Below are 14,708 nucleotides of genomic sequence, written 5' to 3'. Positions count from 1 at the left end.
AACGCCGCGCGACCGGGGAAAGGGCGGGAATAGCGTCACGTGACAGCGGAAATGGGGCGGGATTTTGGTTTGGGGGCGTGGCCTCGGCGGGAAGGGGGCGTGGCCTGGGCCGCGGCGTGCGGTGAGTGCCGAGGGGGGATTTTGGGGGATTTTGGGGGATTTTTAATTTGGGTTAATTGGGGGTCTGGGGTTAATTTGGGTTAAATGGGGGGTCTGGGGTTAATTTGGGTTAATGGGGGTTTGGGGTTAATTGCAGCCTGGGGGCGGGGCGGGAATGGGGTCAGTTGGGGATTTGGGGGATGATGAGGGGAGGTGCCCCCAGGTGTGCCCAGGTGTGACACAGGTGTGTCACCCAGGTGTCACTCAGGTGTGTCACCCAGCTGTGCCCAGGTGCGCCCAGGTGTCTCACAGGTGTCACTCAGGTGTGCCCAGGTGCGCCCAGGTGTCTCACAGGTGTCACCCAGCTGTGCCCAGGTGTGGCACAGATGTGTCCCAGGGGTGCCCAGGTGTAATCCAGGGGTCTCCCAGGTGCCCCCAGGTGTGCCCAGGTGTAATTCGGGTGTGCCCAGGTGTGCCCAGGTGTGTCCCTCAGGTGTCACTCAGGTGTCACACAGGTGTGCCCCCCAGGTGTGATGGCGCTGCCGCGGGCGCAGCTGCAGTGTGTGCCCAGGTGTGCCCAGGGGTCACTCAGGGGTCACTCAGGTACCCCCAGGTGTCACACAGGTGTCTCCCAGGTGCCCCCAGGTGTGTCACACAGGTGTGTCACAACAGGTGTGCCCAGGTGTCACTCAGGTGTCTCTCAGGTGTCACTCGGGTGTCACACAGGTGCCCAGGTGTGCCCAGGTGTGTCACACAGGTGTGTCACTCAGGTGTGTCTCCCAGGGGTGCCCCCCAGGTGCGCGATCGCGCTGCCGCGGGCGCAGCTGCAGTGTGTGCCCAGGGGGGACTCAGGTGTCACTCAGGTGCCCAGCAGGGCCCAGGGGTGTCACTCAGGTGTGTCTCCCAGGGGTGCCCCCCAGGTGCGCGATCGCGCTGCCGCGGGCGCAGCTGCAGTGTGTGCCCAGGTGTGACTCAGGTGTGACTCAGGTGTCACTCCGGTGTCACTCAGGGGTCACTCAGGTACCCCCAGGTGTCACTCAGGTGTGTCATTCAGGTGTGTCACACAGGTGTGCCCAGGTGTGTCTCCCAGGTGTGCCCCCCAGGTGCGATGGCGCTGCCGCGGGCGCAGCTGCAGTGCAAGAACCTGCAGGAGTTCCTGCGGGGGCTCAGCCCCCCCACGCTGGACCGGCTCTACGGGCACCCCGCCACCTGCCTGGCCGTCTTCAGGTGCGCCCAATTAACCTAATTAACGCTAATTAACCCCCATTAATCCTTAATTAACTCTGATTAACCCTTAATTGACACAAATCGATCCAAAATATCCCTAAAATATCCCAAAATCACCCTGTGCCACCTGCCTGGCCGTCTTCAGGTGCACTTAATTAACCTAATTAACGCTAATTAACCCCCATTAATACTTAACTAATTCTAATTAACCCTTAGTTCACCCAAATCGACTCCAAATATCCCTAAAATTACCCTAAATGTCCCAAAATCACCCTGTGTCACCTGCCTGGCCGTTTTCAGGTGGAGGTAATTAACCCTAATTAACGCTAATTGACCTAAACTGACCCAGTGCCCAGGCCAGGATTTGGGGCCGTTTTTGGTGGATTTGGAGCCGGTTTTGATGCATTTTGGGACCATTTTTGATGGATTTCGGGAGGATTTTTGGGTGTTTTGGGAGGTTTTTTGGGGTGGGGTTTTTGGGGTGGTTTTGGGGTGGTTTTGGGGGTCCCAACCCCCCAAATTTCCCCCCAGGGAGCTGCCAGGCCTGGCCCAGGCCGGGATTTGGGGCCGTTTTGGGGGATTTGGGGCCGTTTTTGATGGATTTTGGAAGAATTTTGGGGGTTTTCGGGTGTTTTTTGGGGTGAGGTTTTTGGGGTGGTTTTGGGGCTGTTTTGGGGGTCCCGACCCCCCAAATCTCCCCCCCAGGGAGCTGCCAGGCCTGGCCCAGGCCGGGATTTGGGGCCGTTTCTGGTGGATTTGGGGCCGTTTTTGATGGGATTTTTGGAGCAGTTTTTGGTGGATTTTGGGAGAATATTGGGGTTTTTCGGGTGTTTTTTGGGGTGGGGTTTTTGGGGTGGTTTTGGGGCTGTTTTTGGGGTCCCGACCCCCCAAATGTCCCCCCCAGGGAGCTGCCAGGCCTGGCCCAGGCCGGGATCATGCGGATGCTGTTCCTGGAGCAGCCCCTGCCCCAGGCGGCCGTGGGGCTCTGGGTCAAGAAGGAGCACAGCAGGTGGGGCTGGGGGCGGCTTTGGGGGTCCTGGGGGGGCTTTGGGGGGATTTTGGGTGGTTTAGAGGTGTTTTTGTGGCTATTTTGGGGTGATTTTGAGGCTATTTTGGGGCAATTTGTGTGATTTTTGGGCTGTTCTGTGTGATTTTGTGGTGATTTTGTATGATTTTGGGGTCACTTGGGGTGATTTTGGGGTGATTTTGGGGTGATTTTGTGTGATTTTGGTGTGATTTTGTGATTTCTGGATGTGATTTTGGGGTGATTTTATGTGATTTTGGTGTGATTTTGTGTGATTTTTGGGCTATTTTGTATGTTTTTGGGGTTATTTTGTGTGATTTTGTGTGATTTGGTGTGATTTTGGGGCGATCTTGGTGTGGTTTTGTGTGATTTTTAGGTTGATTTTGGGGTTATTTTGTGTGATTTTGTGTGATTTTGTGTGATTTTTGGGCTATTTTGTGTGATTTCTGGGCTCTTTTGTATGATTTTGGGGTGATTTTGTGTGACATTGGTGTGATTTTGGGGTGATTTTGTGTGATTTCTGGACTGTTTTGTATGATTTTGGGGTGATTTTGTGTGATTTCTGGACTGTTTTGTATGATTTTGGGGTGATTTTGTGTGATTTTTGGGGTGATTCTGTGCGATTTTGGGGTTATTTTGGGCTGTTTTGTGTGATTTGGTGTGATTTGGTGTGTTTTGTTGTGATTTTGGTGTGATTTTGGGTGATTTTGGGTGATTTTGTGTGATTTCTGGGCTGTTTTGTATGATTTCGGGGTGATTTTGTGTGATTTTGGGGTGATTTCATGTGATTTGGGGTGATTTTGTGTGGTTTGGTGCTGTTCCCAGGGAGCAGCAGCAGAGCCAGGAGGTGCTGCTGGAGCTGCGCCTGTGGCACCCCCACACCCTCCCGGGGGGGCTCCCGGGGGTCGCCCTGCACCCCAACTTCCGACAGAACCTGCGCGTCGCCCTGCTCGGGGGGTGAGGGGGGAACGTTGAAAAATTGGGGAAAAATGGGGGAAAATGGGAGAAAATTAGGGGGGAAAAATCAGAAGAAATGGGGGAAAAATGGAGAAAAAATGCAGGCAAATTAGGAAAAAATGGGGGGAAAATTAGGGGAAAAATGAGGGGAAAATGGAGGAAAAAATGGAGGAAAAATTGGGGGAAAATGGGTAAAAATGGGGGGAAAATTAGGGGGGAAATAGGGGAAAAATCAGAAGAAATGGGGAAAAATGGAGAAAAAATGGGGGCAAATGAGTAAAAAAATGGGCAAGAAATGAAGGAAAAAATAGAGAAAAATGAGAAAAAAATAGGGAAAAATAGAGGAAAAGTGGGGGGAAAATGGGGGGAATGGAGAATAAATGAGGGTAAATGGGGAAAAGTGGGGGGAAATGGGGAAAAATGGGGAACTGGAAGGGAGAGAGGAATGAGGGGAAAAGGAGAAAAAGTGGGAGGGAACGGGGGGAAAAATGGGTAAAAATGGGGGGAAAATTGGGGGGAAATAGGAAAAAAATCAGAAGACGTGGGGGAGAAATGAAGAAAAAATGGGGGGAAATGGGGGAAAAATAAAGGGAAAAATGGGGGGAAAATGGAGGAAAAAATGGTGGGAAAATGGAAGAAAAAGTGTGGGGAAAATGGGGGAGAATGAGGGCAAATGGGGAAAAGTGGGGGGAAATGGGGAAAAAATGGGAGGAAAATGAGGGAGAATGGGGGGGCAGGGCGGGAGGGAGAAATGAGAAAAAAAAGGGGGAAATGCAGCAAAAATGGGAGGGAACGGGGAGAAATGGGGAAAATTTGGGGGAGGATGGAGGGGAAATGAGGAAAAAATGGGGAGGAAGTCTGGGCCCTGTGCGTTTCCCACGCTTTGTCGGACTGGCAGGTTTTGGGGTGGTTTTGGAGATTTTTAGGGTGGATTTTGGGTGTTTTTTTGGGTTTTTAGGGTGGTTTTGGGGTGGTTTTTGGGGCCCAAACCCCCTCAGGTGTTGCTGATTTTAGGGGTTCCCCAGGGCCGAGGCCTGTGTGGGAATTTGAGCCAAACAATCAGAAATTCGGGGTTTATGAGGGGATTTCCGGACACTTTTGGCACTTTCTGCATCTGGGGGTTTTGTGGGGCAGTTTTTGGACTTTTTGGGGTGGTTTTTGGGGCCCAAACCCCCTCACGGGGTCTGATTTTAGGGGTTCTCCAGGGCCAAGGCCTGTGTGGGAATTTGGGCCAAACAATCAGAAATTCGGGGTTTATGAGGGAATTTCGGGACACTTTTGGCACTTTCTGGGTCTGGGGGTTTTGGGGAGTGGTTTTTGGGTTTTTTTGGGGTGCTGACCCCCCCGGGGGCCGCATTTTGGGGTCCTGGCAGGGGCAAGGCCTGGTCGGACGACACGGCCCCGCTGGGCCCGGACCGGCACGCCCGCGACGTGCCCGCGCTGGACAAGTACGCCGAGGAGCGCTGGGAGGTGGGAACTGGGGCGTTTTGGGGGATTTGGGGGCATTTTATGGGATTTTGGGGGGTTTTGGGGTGCCAGAGAAGCTGAAATTGTTTTATTTTTAGGTGGTTTTGCACTTCATGGTTGGATCACCGAGCGCCGCCGTAGAATTTCCGGACACTTTTGGCACTTTGTGGGTCTGGGGGTTTTGGGGGGTGGTTTTTGGGTTTTTTTGGGGTGCTGACCCCCCCGGGGGCCGCATTTTGGGGTCCTGGCAGGGGCAAGGCCTGGTCGGACGACACGGCCCCGCTGGGCCCGGACCGGCACGCCCGCGACGTGCCCGCGCTGGACAAGTACGCCGAGGAGCGCTGGGAGGTGGGAACTGGGGCGTTTTGGGGGATTTTGGGGCATTTTATGGGATTTTGGGGGGTTTTGGGGTGCCAGAGAAGCTGAAATTGTTTTATTTTTAGGTGGTTTTGCACTTCATGGTTGGATCACCGAGCGCCGCCGTCAGCCAGGACCTGGCGCAGCTGCTGGTGCAGGCCGGGCTCATGAAGAGGTTTGGGGGAATTTTGGGGCATTTTGGGAATTTTGGGCGGTCCTGAGGAGGTTTAGAGGGAATTTAGAGGGATTTGAGGGGATTTGGGAGGATTTGGGGGATTTTAGGGGGTTTTGGGGGAGTTTTGAGGGGAATTTTGGGACCTGGTGCAGCTGCTGGTGCAGGCCGGGCTCATGAAGAGGTTTGGGGGAATTTTGGGGCATTTTGGAGGGGAAATTTGGAGGGATTTGGGGAGGATTTGAGGGAATTTCACGGTTTTGGGAGGGATTTTGGAAGTCCTGGAGAGGATTTGGGGCCCCTCCCTGATTTTGGGGTCACCAGTGAGGGGAATTGAGGATTTTGGGCCAATTTAGATGGATTTTGAGGGGGATTTTGGGGAAGATTTGGGGCTGATTCTTCCGGATTTTGAGGGGGATTTTGGGGAGAATTATGGGCTGATTCAGACAGATTTTGGGGAGAATTATGGGCTGATTTAGACGGATTTTGGGGAGAATTTTGCACCAATTTAGTTGGATTTTAGGCGGGATTTTGGTGAGAATTTTGGGCCGATTCAGTTGAATTTTCGGTGCTGTGAATTTGGGGTGGTTCCTGCGGATTTGGGGGGTTTCCTGACGCCCCCTCCCCGATTTTTTGGGGTCCCCAGCGAGGGGGGCGAGCCCCCCTGCATCACCTCGGCCGGGTTCCAGTTCCTGCTGCTCGACACCCCCGCCCAGCTCTGGTTCTTCATCCTGCAGTACCTGCGGGGCGCCGAGGTCAGGGAGCCCCAAAATCCCCCAAAATTCGCCTTCGGGGAGCCCCAAAACCCCCAAAACTTGTGGGATCCCCAAAAAACCCCGAATTCACCTCAAAAACGACACCTGGGTTTGGGGGTTTTGTCATCCGGGAGGTGCTGGGAGGGAAATCCCAAAATTGGGGGGGGTCTGAAACTCGGGGGGGTCCCCAAAATATCGGGGGGGTCCCTAAAAACCCTAAAATTTTTGCGGTTTCCAAAAAAACCTGGATTTGCCTCAAAAAACAGCTCAAGTGACGTCATCCAGGTCTAGGGCTTTGGTGTGGGATTTTGGGGGGTCCCAAAATCTGGGAGGGGGGTCCCAGAATTTGGGGGGGTCCCTAAAATCTGGGGGTTTCCCTAAAACTTGGGGTTTTTTTTTCCCAAATTTGAGTTTTTTCCCCAGACTGGGGGAAGTTCCCAAAATTTGGGGGGGTCCCAAAAATCCCAAAATTTGGGGGGGGTCCCCAAAAATGCTGGGCCCCCCCCCAAACCCCCCTGTGCCCCCCCAGGCGCGGGGGATGGACCTGGTGGAGATTTTGTCCTTCCTGTTCCAGCTGAGCTTCTCCACCCTGGGCAAGGTGGGACTGGGGGCACTGGGAGGGACTGGGAGGGAACTGGGGGGACTGGGAGGGGACTGGGGGGGACTGGGAGGAACTGGGACGGACTGGGACGGACTGGGGGGGACTGGGAAGGAATTGGGACGGACTGGGAGAGGTTTGGGAAGGACTGGGAGGGGATTTGGGGGAACTGGGAGGGACTGGGAGGGGATTGGGGGGGACTGGGAGGAACTGGGAGCACTGGGAGGGACTGGAGGGGACTGGGAGGGGATTGGGAAGGACTGGGAGGGAACTGGGAGGGGATTGGGATAAACTGGGAGGGGATTGGGAGGGACTGGGGTGAACTGGGAGAGGTTTGGGGGCGACTGGAATGAACTGGGATGAACTGGGAAGAGTTTGGGAGGAATTGGGATGAACTGGGAGGTTACTGGTTTGAACTGGGAGGTTACTGGGATGGACTGGGAGATTACTGGGATACACTGGGAGGTTACTGGTTTGAACTGGGAGGTTACTGGGATGGACTGGGAGATTACTGGGATACACTGGGAGGTTACTGGTTTGAACTGGGATGAACTGGGAGTGTTCCAGGATCATTGCTGGAGCACTGAGGATGTTCTGGTGGTTACTGGGGACAACTGGGAGTGAACTGGGAGGTCACGGGTCTGAACTGGGAGATCATGGGTCCAAGCTGGTCCAAACTGGTCCGAACTGGTCCAAACTGGTGTGAACTGGTGTCAGGACTACTCGGTGGAGGGGATGAGCGAGTCGCTGCTCACGTTCCTGCAGCACCTGCGCGAGTTCGGGCTGGTGTTCCAGAGGAAGGTAACTGGGAGCACTGGGAGCACTGGGAGGGGACACAGGGACACTGGGAAGGGACACGGGGACACTGGGAGGGGACACCGGGACACTGGGAGGGACACAGGGACACTGGGAGGGACTGGGAGTGATTGGGAGAGGACACGGGGACACTGGGAGGGACACGGGGACACTGGGAGGGACACGGGGACACTGGGAGGGACACGGGGACACTGGGAGGGACACGGGGACACTGGGAGGGACACAGGGACACTGGGGGAGCAATGAGGGGACACTGGGAGGCACTGGGAGTGACTGGGAAGGCATTGAGGGGACACTGGGAGCAACTGGGAGGGGACGGGGGGACACTGGGGATACTGGGAGGGGACACTGGGAGGGCATTAAGGGGACACTGGGGACACTGGGAAGGGACATGGGGGACACTGGAAGGGGACACAGGGACACTGGGAGGGGACATGGGGACACTGGGAGGGACTGGGAGGGGACACGGGGATACTGGGAGGGGACACAGGGACACTGGGGCCATTGGGAGGCACTGGGAGGGACTGGGAAGGCATTGAGGGGACACTGGGGACACTGGAAGGGACTGGGAGGGGACACGGGGACACTGGGAGGGACTGGGAGGTGCCAGGACTGACCAGGGGACACTTGGGGACAATGGGGACAGCTCTTGGGGACAATGGGGACAGCTCCTGGCCCCCTTGGGGACACTCTGGGACACTCGGGGACACTGGGGACAGCTTCTGTCCCCTTGGGGACACTCAAGGACAGCGGCTGCCCCCCTTGGGGACACTCTGGGACACTTGGGGACATTTGGGGACACTCAGGGACAGTTCCTGGCTCCCTTGGGGACATTTGGGGACACTGGGGACAGCTCCTGGGGACACTGGGGACAGCTCCTGCCCCCCTTGGGGACACTGGGGACACTCAGGGACAGTTCCTGGCTCCCTTGGGGACATTTGGGGACACTCAGGGACAGCTCCTGGGGACACTGGGGACATTTGGGGACACTTGGGGACGCGGTGTCCCTGTCCCCAGCGGAAGTCGCGGCGGTTCTACCCGACCCGGCTGGCCATCGCGCTGGCCTCGGGGACAGCGGGGACATCGCTGGGGACAGCGGGGACAGGGCTGGGGACAGCGGGGACAGAGCCCGACGGACACGGCTTCATCCTGGTGGAGACCAACTACCGCATCTACGCCTACACAGGTGACACCGGGGGACACGGGGGGACATGGGGACAGCCCAGGACAATGTGGGGACAGCCTGGGGACACCCTTGTCACTTTGTGGACACCCCCCTGTCACCTCCCTGTCACCCTTGGTCCCCACTGTTCCAAAATGTCCCCAATGTCCCCAACACCCCAATGTCCCCAGTCCTCTCAATGTCCCCAATGTCCCCAATCCCCCCAGTGTCCCCAATCCTCTCAATGTCCCCAATCCCCCCAGTCCTCCCAGTGTCCCCAATGTCCCCAATCCCCCCAGTGTCCCCAATCCTCTCAGTGTCCCCAATGTCCCCGTTGCTGTCCCCAGACTCGGAGCTGCAGGTGGCCCTCATCGCGCTCTTCTCGGAGCTGCTCTATCGCTTCCCCAACCTGGTGGTGGCCCAGGTGACAAGGGACAGCGTGCAGGCGGCCATCGCCAACGGCATCACCGCCGAGCAGGTGACACTGGGGACACCATTGGGGACAGCAATGGGGACACTGGGGACAGCAGTGGGGACACTGGGGACACTGGGGACACTGGGACACTGGGGGACACTGGGGACATTGGGGACAGCATGCAGGTGGCCATCGCCAATGGCATCACTGCAGACCAGGTGACACTGGGGACATTGGGGACACCAATGAGGACACTGGGGACACTGGGGACAGCAATGGGGACATTGGGGACAGCGTGCAGGCAGCCATCGCCAACGGCATCACCGCCAAGCAGGTGACACTGGGGACACCAATGGGGACATTGGGGACACCAACGGGGACACTGGATATGGGGACAGCAGAGATGCTGGGGACATTGGGGACACTGGGGACATTGGGGTATGGGGACACTGGGGACACTGGATATGGGGACACCAGGGATGCTGGGGACATTGGGGTATGGGGACACTGGTGACATGGGGACACTGGGGACATTGGGATATGGTGACACAGGGGACACAGGGATATGGGGACATTGGTGACATGGGGACACAGGGAACACTGGGGACACTGGGGACACTGGGATAGGGTGACACAGGGGACATGGGGACACGGTGTCCCCCCCGGTGACGCCCCTGCCCCACAGATCATTCACTTCCTGCGCACCCGCGCCCACCCCGTGATGGCCAAACAGGTGAGGGGACCCCGAGGGACCCCAAATCCCCTGGGGGGGGCCAAATCCTTTATGGGAGTCCCAAATCCTTTATGGGGGGTCCCAAATCTTTTATGGGGGTCCCAAATCCTTTATGGGGGTCCCAAATCCTTTATGGGGGGTCCCAAATCTTTTATGGGGGTCCCAAATCCTTTATGGGGGTCCCAAATCCCCTGGGGGGGGTCCCAAATCCTTTATGGGGGTCCCAAATCCCCTGGGGGGGGTCCCAAATCCTTTATGGGGGTCCCAAATCCCCTGGGGGGGGTCCCAAATCCTTTATGGGGGTCCCAAATCCCCTGGGGGTCCCAAATCCTTTATGGGGGTCCCAAATCCTTTATGGGGGACTGGGGACACCATTGGGGACAGCAATGGGGACACTGGGGACAGCAGTGGGGACACTGGGGACACTGGGGACACTGGGACACTGGGGGACACTGGGGACATTGGGGACAGCATGCAGGTGGCCATCGCCAATGGCATCACTGCAGACCAGGTGACACTGGGGACATTGGGGACACCAATGAGGACACTGGGGACACTGGGGACAGCAATGGGGACATTGGGGACAGCGTGCAGGCAGCCATCGCCAACGGCATCACCGCCAAGCAGGTGACACTGGGGACACCAATGGGGACATTGGGGACACCAACGGGGACACTGGATATGGGGACAGCAGAGATGCTGGGGACATTGGGGACACTGGGGACATTGGGGTATGGGGACACTGGGGACACTGGATATGGGGACACCAGGGATGCTGGGGACATTGGGGTATGGGGACACTGGTGACATGGGGACACTGGGGACATTGGGATATGGTGACATTAGTGGCACAAGGACACTGGGGACATTGGTGACACTGGGATATGGTGACACAAGGGACACAGGGACATGGGGACATTGGGGACACAGGGGACATTGAGATATGGTGACATTGGGATATGGTGACATTGGTGACATGGGGACACTGGGGACATCGGGGACATTGGGATAGGGTGACACAAGGGACACAGGGATATGGGGACATTGGTGACATGGGGACACTGGGGACACTGGGGACACTGGGGACACTGGGATAGGGTGACACAGGGGACATGGGGACACGGTGTCCCCCCCGGTGACGCCCCTGCCCCACAGATCATTCACTTCCTGCGCACCCGCGCCCACCCCGTGATGGCCAAACAGGTGAGGGGACCCCGAGGGACCCCAAATCCCCTGGGGGGGGGGGGTATGGGGACACTGGTGACATGGGGACACTGGGGACATTGGGATATGGTGACACAGGGGACACAGGGATATGGGGACATTGGTGACATGGGGACACAGGGAACACTGGGGACACTGGGGACACTGGGATAGGGTGACACAGGGGACATGGGGACACGGTGTCCCCCCCGGTGACGCCCCTGCCCCACAGATCATTCACTTCCTGCGCACCCGCGCCCACCCCGTGATGGCCAAACAGGTGAGGGGACCCCGAGGGACCCCAAATCCCCTGGGGGGGGCCAAATCCTTTATGGGGGTCCCAAATCCCCTGGGGGTCCCAAATCCTTTATTGGGGGTCCTGAATTTGGGGATCCCAAATTCATTTTGGGGATCCCGTAATCCTTTATGGCGGTTCCCAAGTCCTTTATGGGGGGGTCCCAAATCCCCTGGGGGTCCCAAATCCTTTATGTGGGTCCCAAATCCTTTATGTGGGTCCCAAATCCATTATGGGGGTCCCAAATCCTTTATGGGGGGGTCTCAAATCTTCTGGGGGTCCCAAATCCTCTGGGGAGCCTAAATTTGGGGATCCTAAATCCATTTTGTGGGGTCTCACATCTTTTGGGAGGTCCTAAATCCCATTCCTGGGACTCTCCACTGTTCCCCTGTGTCCCCTCTGTGTCCCTGTCCCTGTGTCCCTGTCCCCGTGTCCTTGTCCCCCGTGTCCCCACTGTGTCCCCACTGTGTCCCTGTCCCCATGTCTCTGTCCCCTCTGTCCCCATCCTTGTCCCTGTGTCCCTGTCTCTGTGTCCCTGTCCCCATGTCCCTGTGTCCCTGCCCAAATCCCCTGGGGGTCCCAAATCCATTATGGGGGTCCCAAATCCTTTATGGGGGGGTCTCAAATCTTCTGGGGGTCCCAAATCCTCTGGGGAGCCTAAATTTGGGGATCCTAAATCCATTTTGTGGGGTCTCACATCTTTTGGGAGGTCCTAAATCCCATTCCTGGGACTCTCCACTGTTCCCCTGTGTCCCCTCTGTGTCCCTGTCCCTGTGTCCCTGTCCCCGTGTCCTTGTCCCCCGTGTCCCCACTGTGTCCCCACTGTGTCCCTGTCCCCATGTCTCTGTCCCCTCTGTCCCCATCCTTGTCCCTGTGTCCCTGTCTCTGTGTCCCTGTCCCCATGTCCCTGTGTCCCTGTGCTGTCCCCACCATGTCCCTGTCCCTGTCCCCGTGTTCCTGTCCCCCGTGTTCTTGTTCCCATGTCCCTGTCTCTGTGTCCCTGTCCCTGTCCCGTGTCCCTGTTCCTGTCCCTGTGTCCCCGTGTCCCTGTCCTGTCCCTGTGTCCCCCCCATGTCCCTGTCCTTGTCCCTGTGTCCCTGTCCCCGTGTCCTTGTCCCCGTGTCTCTGTCCCCTGTGTCCCCACTGTGTCCCTGTCCTTGTCCCCGTCCCTGTCCCCATGTCTGTCCCTGTCCCTGTGTCCCCACGGTGTCCCCGTCCCTGTCCCCAGAGCCCGGTGCTGCCCCCGACCATCACGGACCAGATCCGGCTCTGGGAGCTCGAGCGGGACCGGCTGCGCTTCTCGGAGGGTCAGTGTCCCCACATGTCCCCAAAATGTCCCCAAAGTGCCACCAGGGTGTCCCCAAAGTGCCACCAAAGTGTCCCCAAAGTGTCACCAAGGTATCCCCAAAGTGTCCCCAAAGTGTCACCAAGGTATCCCCAGGGTGTCCCCAGAGCGTCCCCAGAGTGTCCCCAAAGTGTCATCAAGGTGTCATCAAGGTGTCCCCAGAGTGTCCCCAAAGTGTCCTCAGGGTGTCCCCAGAGTGTCACCCCCAAGGTGTCCCCAGAGTGTCCCCAGAGGGTTCTTAAAGTGTCCCCAAGGTGGGAGGTGACACCCTGGGGATGTCCCCAAGGGGAAATGAGGATCCTGAGGATGTCCCCAAGGTGGGAGGTGACACCACAAGGAGGGAGGTGACACCCAGGCCATGTCCCCAAGGGGGTGGTGCCACCCTGGAGATGTCCCCAAGGGGGAGGTGACACTCTGGGGATGTCCCCAAGGAGGGGAGGTGACACCAGAGTGTCGAGGTGACGCCACACAGAGGGAGGTGACACCCAGGCCATGTCCCCAAGGGGGGAGGTGACACTGAGAATGTCCCCAAGGTGGGGATGTGGCACCAGAGTGTTGAGGTGACGCCACACGGAGGGAGGTGACCCCACAGACCATGTCCCCAAGGTGGGAGGTGCCACCCTGGGGATGTCCCCAACGGGAAATGCCAATCCTGGTGGTGTCCCCAAGGGGGAGGTGACACTCTGGGGATGTCCCCAAGGAGGGGATGTGACACCAGAGTGTCGAGGTGATGCCACAAGGAGGGAGGTGACACCCTGGGGATGTCCCCAGCGGGAAATGCCAATCCTGGCGGTGTCCCCAAGGGGGAGGTGACACCGAAGGTGACAGTGCCACCCCGGCGGTGTCCCCAAGGCTGTCCCCTCCCCCAGGTGTGCTGTACAACCAGTTCCTGTCCCAGGTGGATTTCGAGGTGCTGCGGGACCACGCCCGGGCCCTGGGGGTGCTGGTGTTCGAGAACCCCGCGCGGCGCCTGATGGTCGTCACCCCCGCCGGCCACCCCGACGTCAAACGCTTCTGGAAGCGCCAGAAGCACAACGGCTGACCCCAAAAACCCCAAAATACCCAAAATCCCGGAGTCTGGGATCCTAAAATTCCCAAAATCCCGGAGTTTGGGGGCAAAAATCTTCAGATTTGGGATTACTAGGCCATCCCAACGTGAAATGCTTCTGGAAGCACCAGAAACACAACGGCTGACCCCAAAAACCCCAAAATACCCAAAATCCCGGAGTCTGGGATCCTAAAATTCCCAAAATCCCAGAGTTTGGGGTCTAAAAAACCCCAAAATGGCCGAATTTGGGGTTACTGGGGCACCCCGACGTCAAACGCTTCTGGAAGCGCCAGAAGCACAACGGCTGACCCCAAAATACCCAAAACCTACAAATTCACTGAGTTCGGGACCCCAAAATCCTCAAAATCGTGGAGTTTAGGGTCTAAAAAACCCCAAAATGGCCGAATTTGGGGTTACTGGGGCACCCTGACGTCAAACGCTTCTGGAAGCGCCAGAAGCACAACGGCTGAGCCAAAAAACCCCAAAATGCCCAAAATCCTGGAGTCTGGGATCCTAAAATCCCCAAAATCCCAGAGTTTGGGGTCAAAAATCCTCAAAATCCCGGAGTTTGGGGTCACAAATCTTCAAATTTTGGGTTACTGGGGCAGCCCGACATCAAAAGCTTCTGGAAGCGCCAGAAGCACAACGGCTGACCCCAAAAACCACAAATTTCTCAAGGTTGGGGTCCCCAAAAATTCCCAAATCTTCGAAGTTTTGGAGTTTGGGATCCCAAAACCCCAAAACCTCCAAATTTGGGGTCCTGGTGCCCCAAAATGTCTCCTGCAAACCGAAAACTTTGGGTTTCGGTAGATTTTTGAAGCTCCAGGTGCCCCAAAATTTGGGGTCCTGTCGCCTCATTCCCACAGAAATCCAGGATTTGCAGGGAAAATGTCGTTTTTTGTACAAATGCTGTTTTTGAGAGGGTTTTTTGTAGTAAAAACGTTTTGAGCCATAAAAAAAGGAAAGTTTTGTGAAGGGAGTGGGGGATCCCTGACGGGAAGGGAGATCCTTGGGATTTTGGGGGATTTGGTGGGA

At 57.0% G+C, this 14,708-nt stretch overlaps 1 protein-coding gene across 7 annotated transcripts; it reads left to right on the top strand.

The window, feature by feature from the left end:
- The first annotated feature begins 77 nt into the window (after positions 1-77).
- Positions 78-14,698, top strand: GTF2H4 (general transcription factor IIH subunit 4). 7 transcript variants are annotated; one of them, XM_039713057.1, is made up of 15 exons: positions 83-121; positions 826-833; positions 1,167-1,326; positions 2,231-2,335; positions 3,176-3,307; positions 4,681-4,777; positions 5,218-5,306; positions 5,950-6,058; positions 6,588-6,656; positions 7,374-7,457; positions 8,490-8,658; positions 8,982-9,112; positions 9,735-9,782; positions 12,509-12,587; positions 13,495-14,648. In XM_039713057.1, the coding sequence occupies exons 3-15, from the start codon at positions 1,208-1,210 to the stop codon at positions 13,665-13,667; spliced, it is 1,404 nt and encodes a 467-aa protein (XP_039568991.1). In that variant the 5' UTR covers positions 83-121; positions 826-833; positions 1,167-1,207; the 3' UTR covers positions 13,668-14,648. The 7 variants fall into 7 exon arrangements, with proteins under 7 accessions (XP_039568992.1, XP_039568991.1, XP_039568995.1 ...); XM_039713061.1 differs by lacking the exon at positions 826-833 and adding an exon at positions 313-322 and having other exon boundaries at positions 117-121; positions 1,190-1,326; XM_039713055.1 differs by lacking the exons at positions 83-121; positions 9,735-9,782 and adding exons at positions 622-670; positions 11,218-11,265 and having other exon boundaries at positions 772-843; positions 1,177-1,326; positions 13,495-14,698.
- Positions 14,699-14,708: the final 10 nt, after the last annotated feature.

The sequence above is a fragment of the Passer montanus genome, unplaced genomic scaffold (genome assembly GCF_014805655.1).
Source record: "Passer montanus isolate IOZ18808 unplaced genomic scaffold, ASM1480565v1 scaffold275, whole genome shotgun sequence".
NCBI lineage: Eukaryota > Metazoa > Chordata > Aves > Passeriformes > Passeridae > Passer > Passer montanus.
This window is presented reverse-complemented; position numbering and strand designations above follow the sequence as displayed.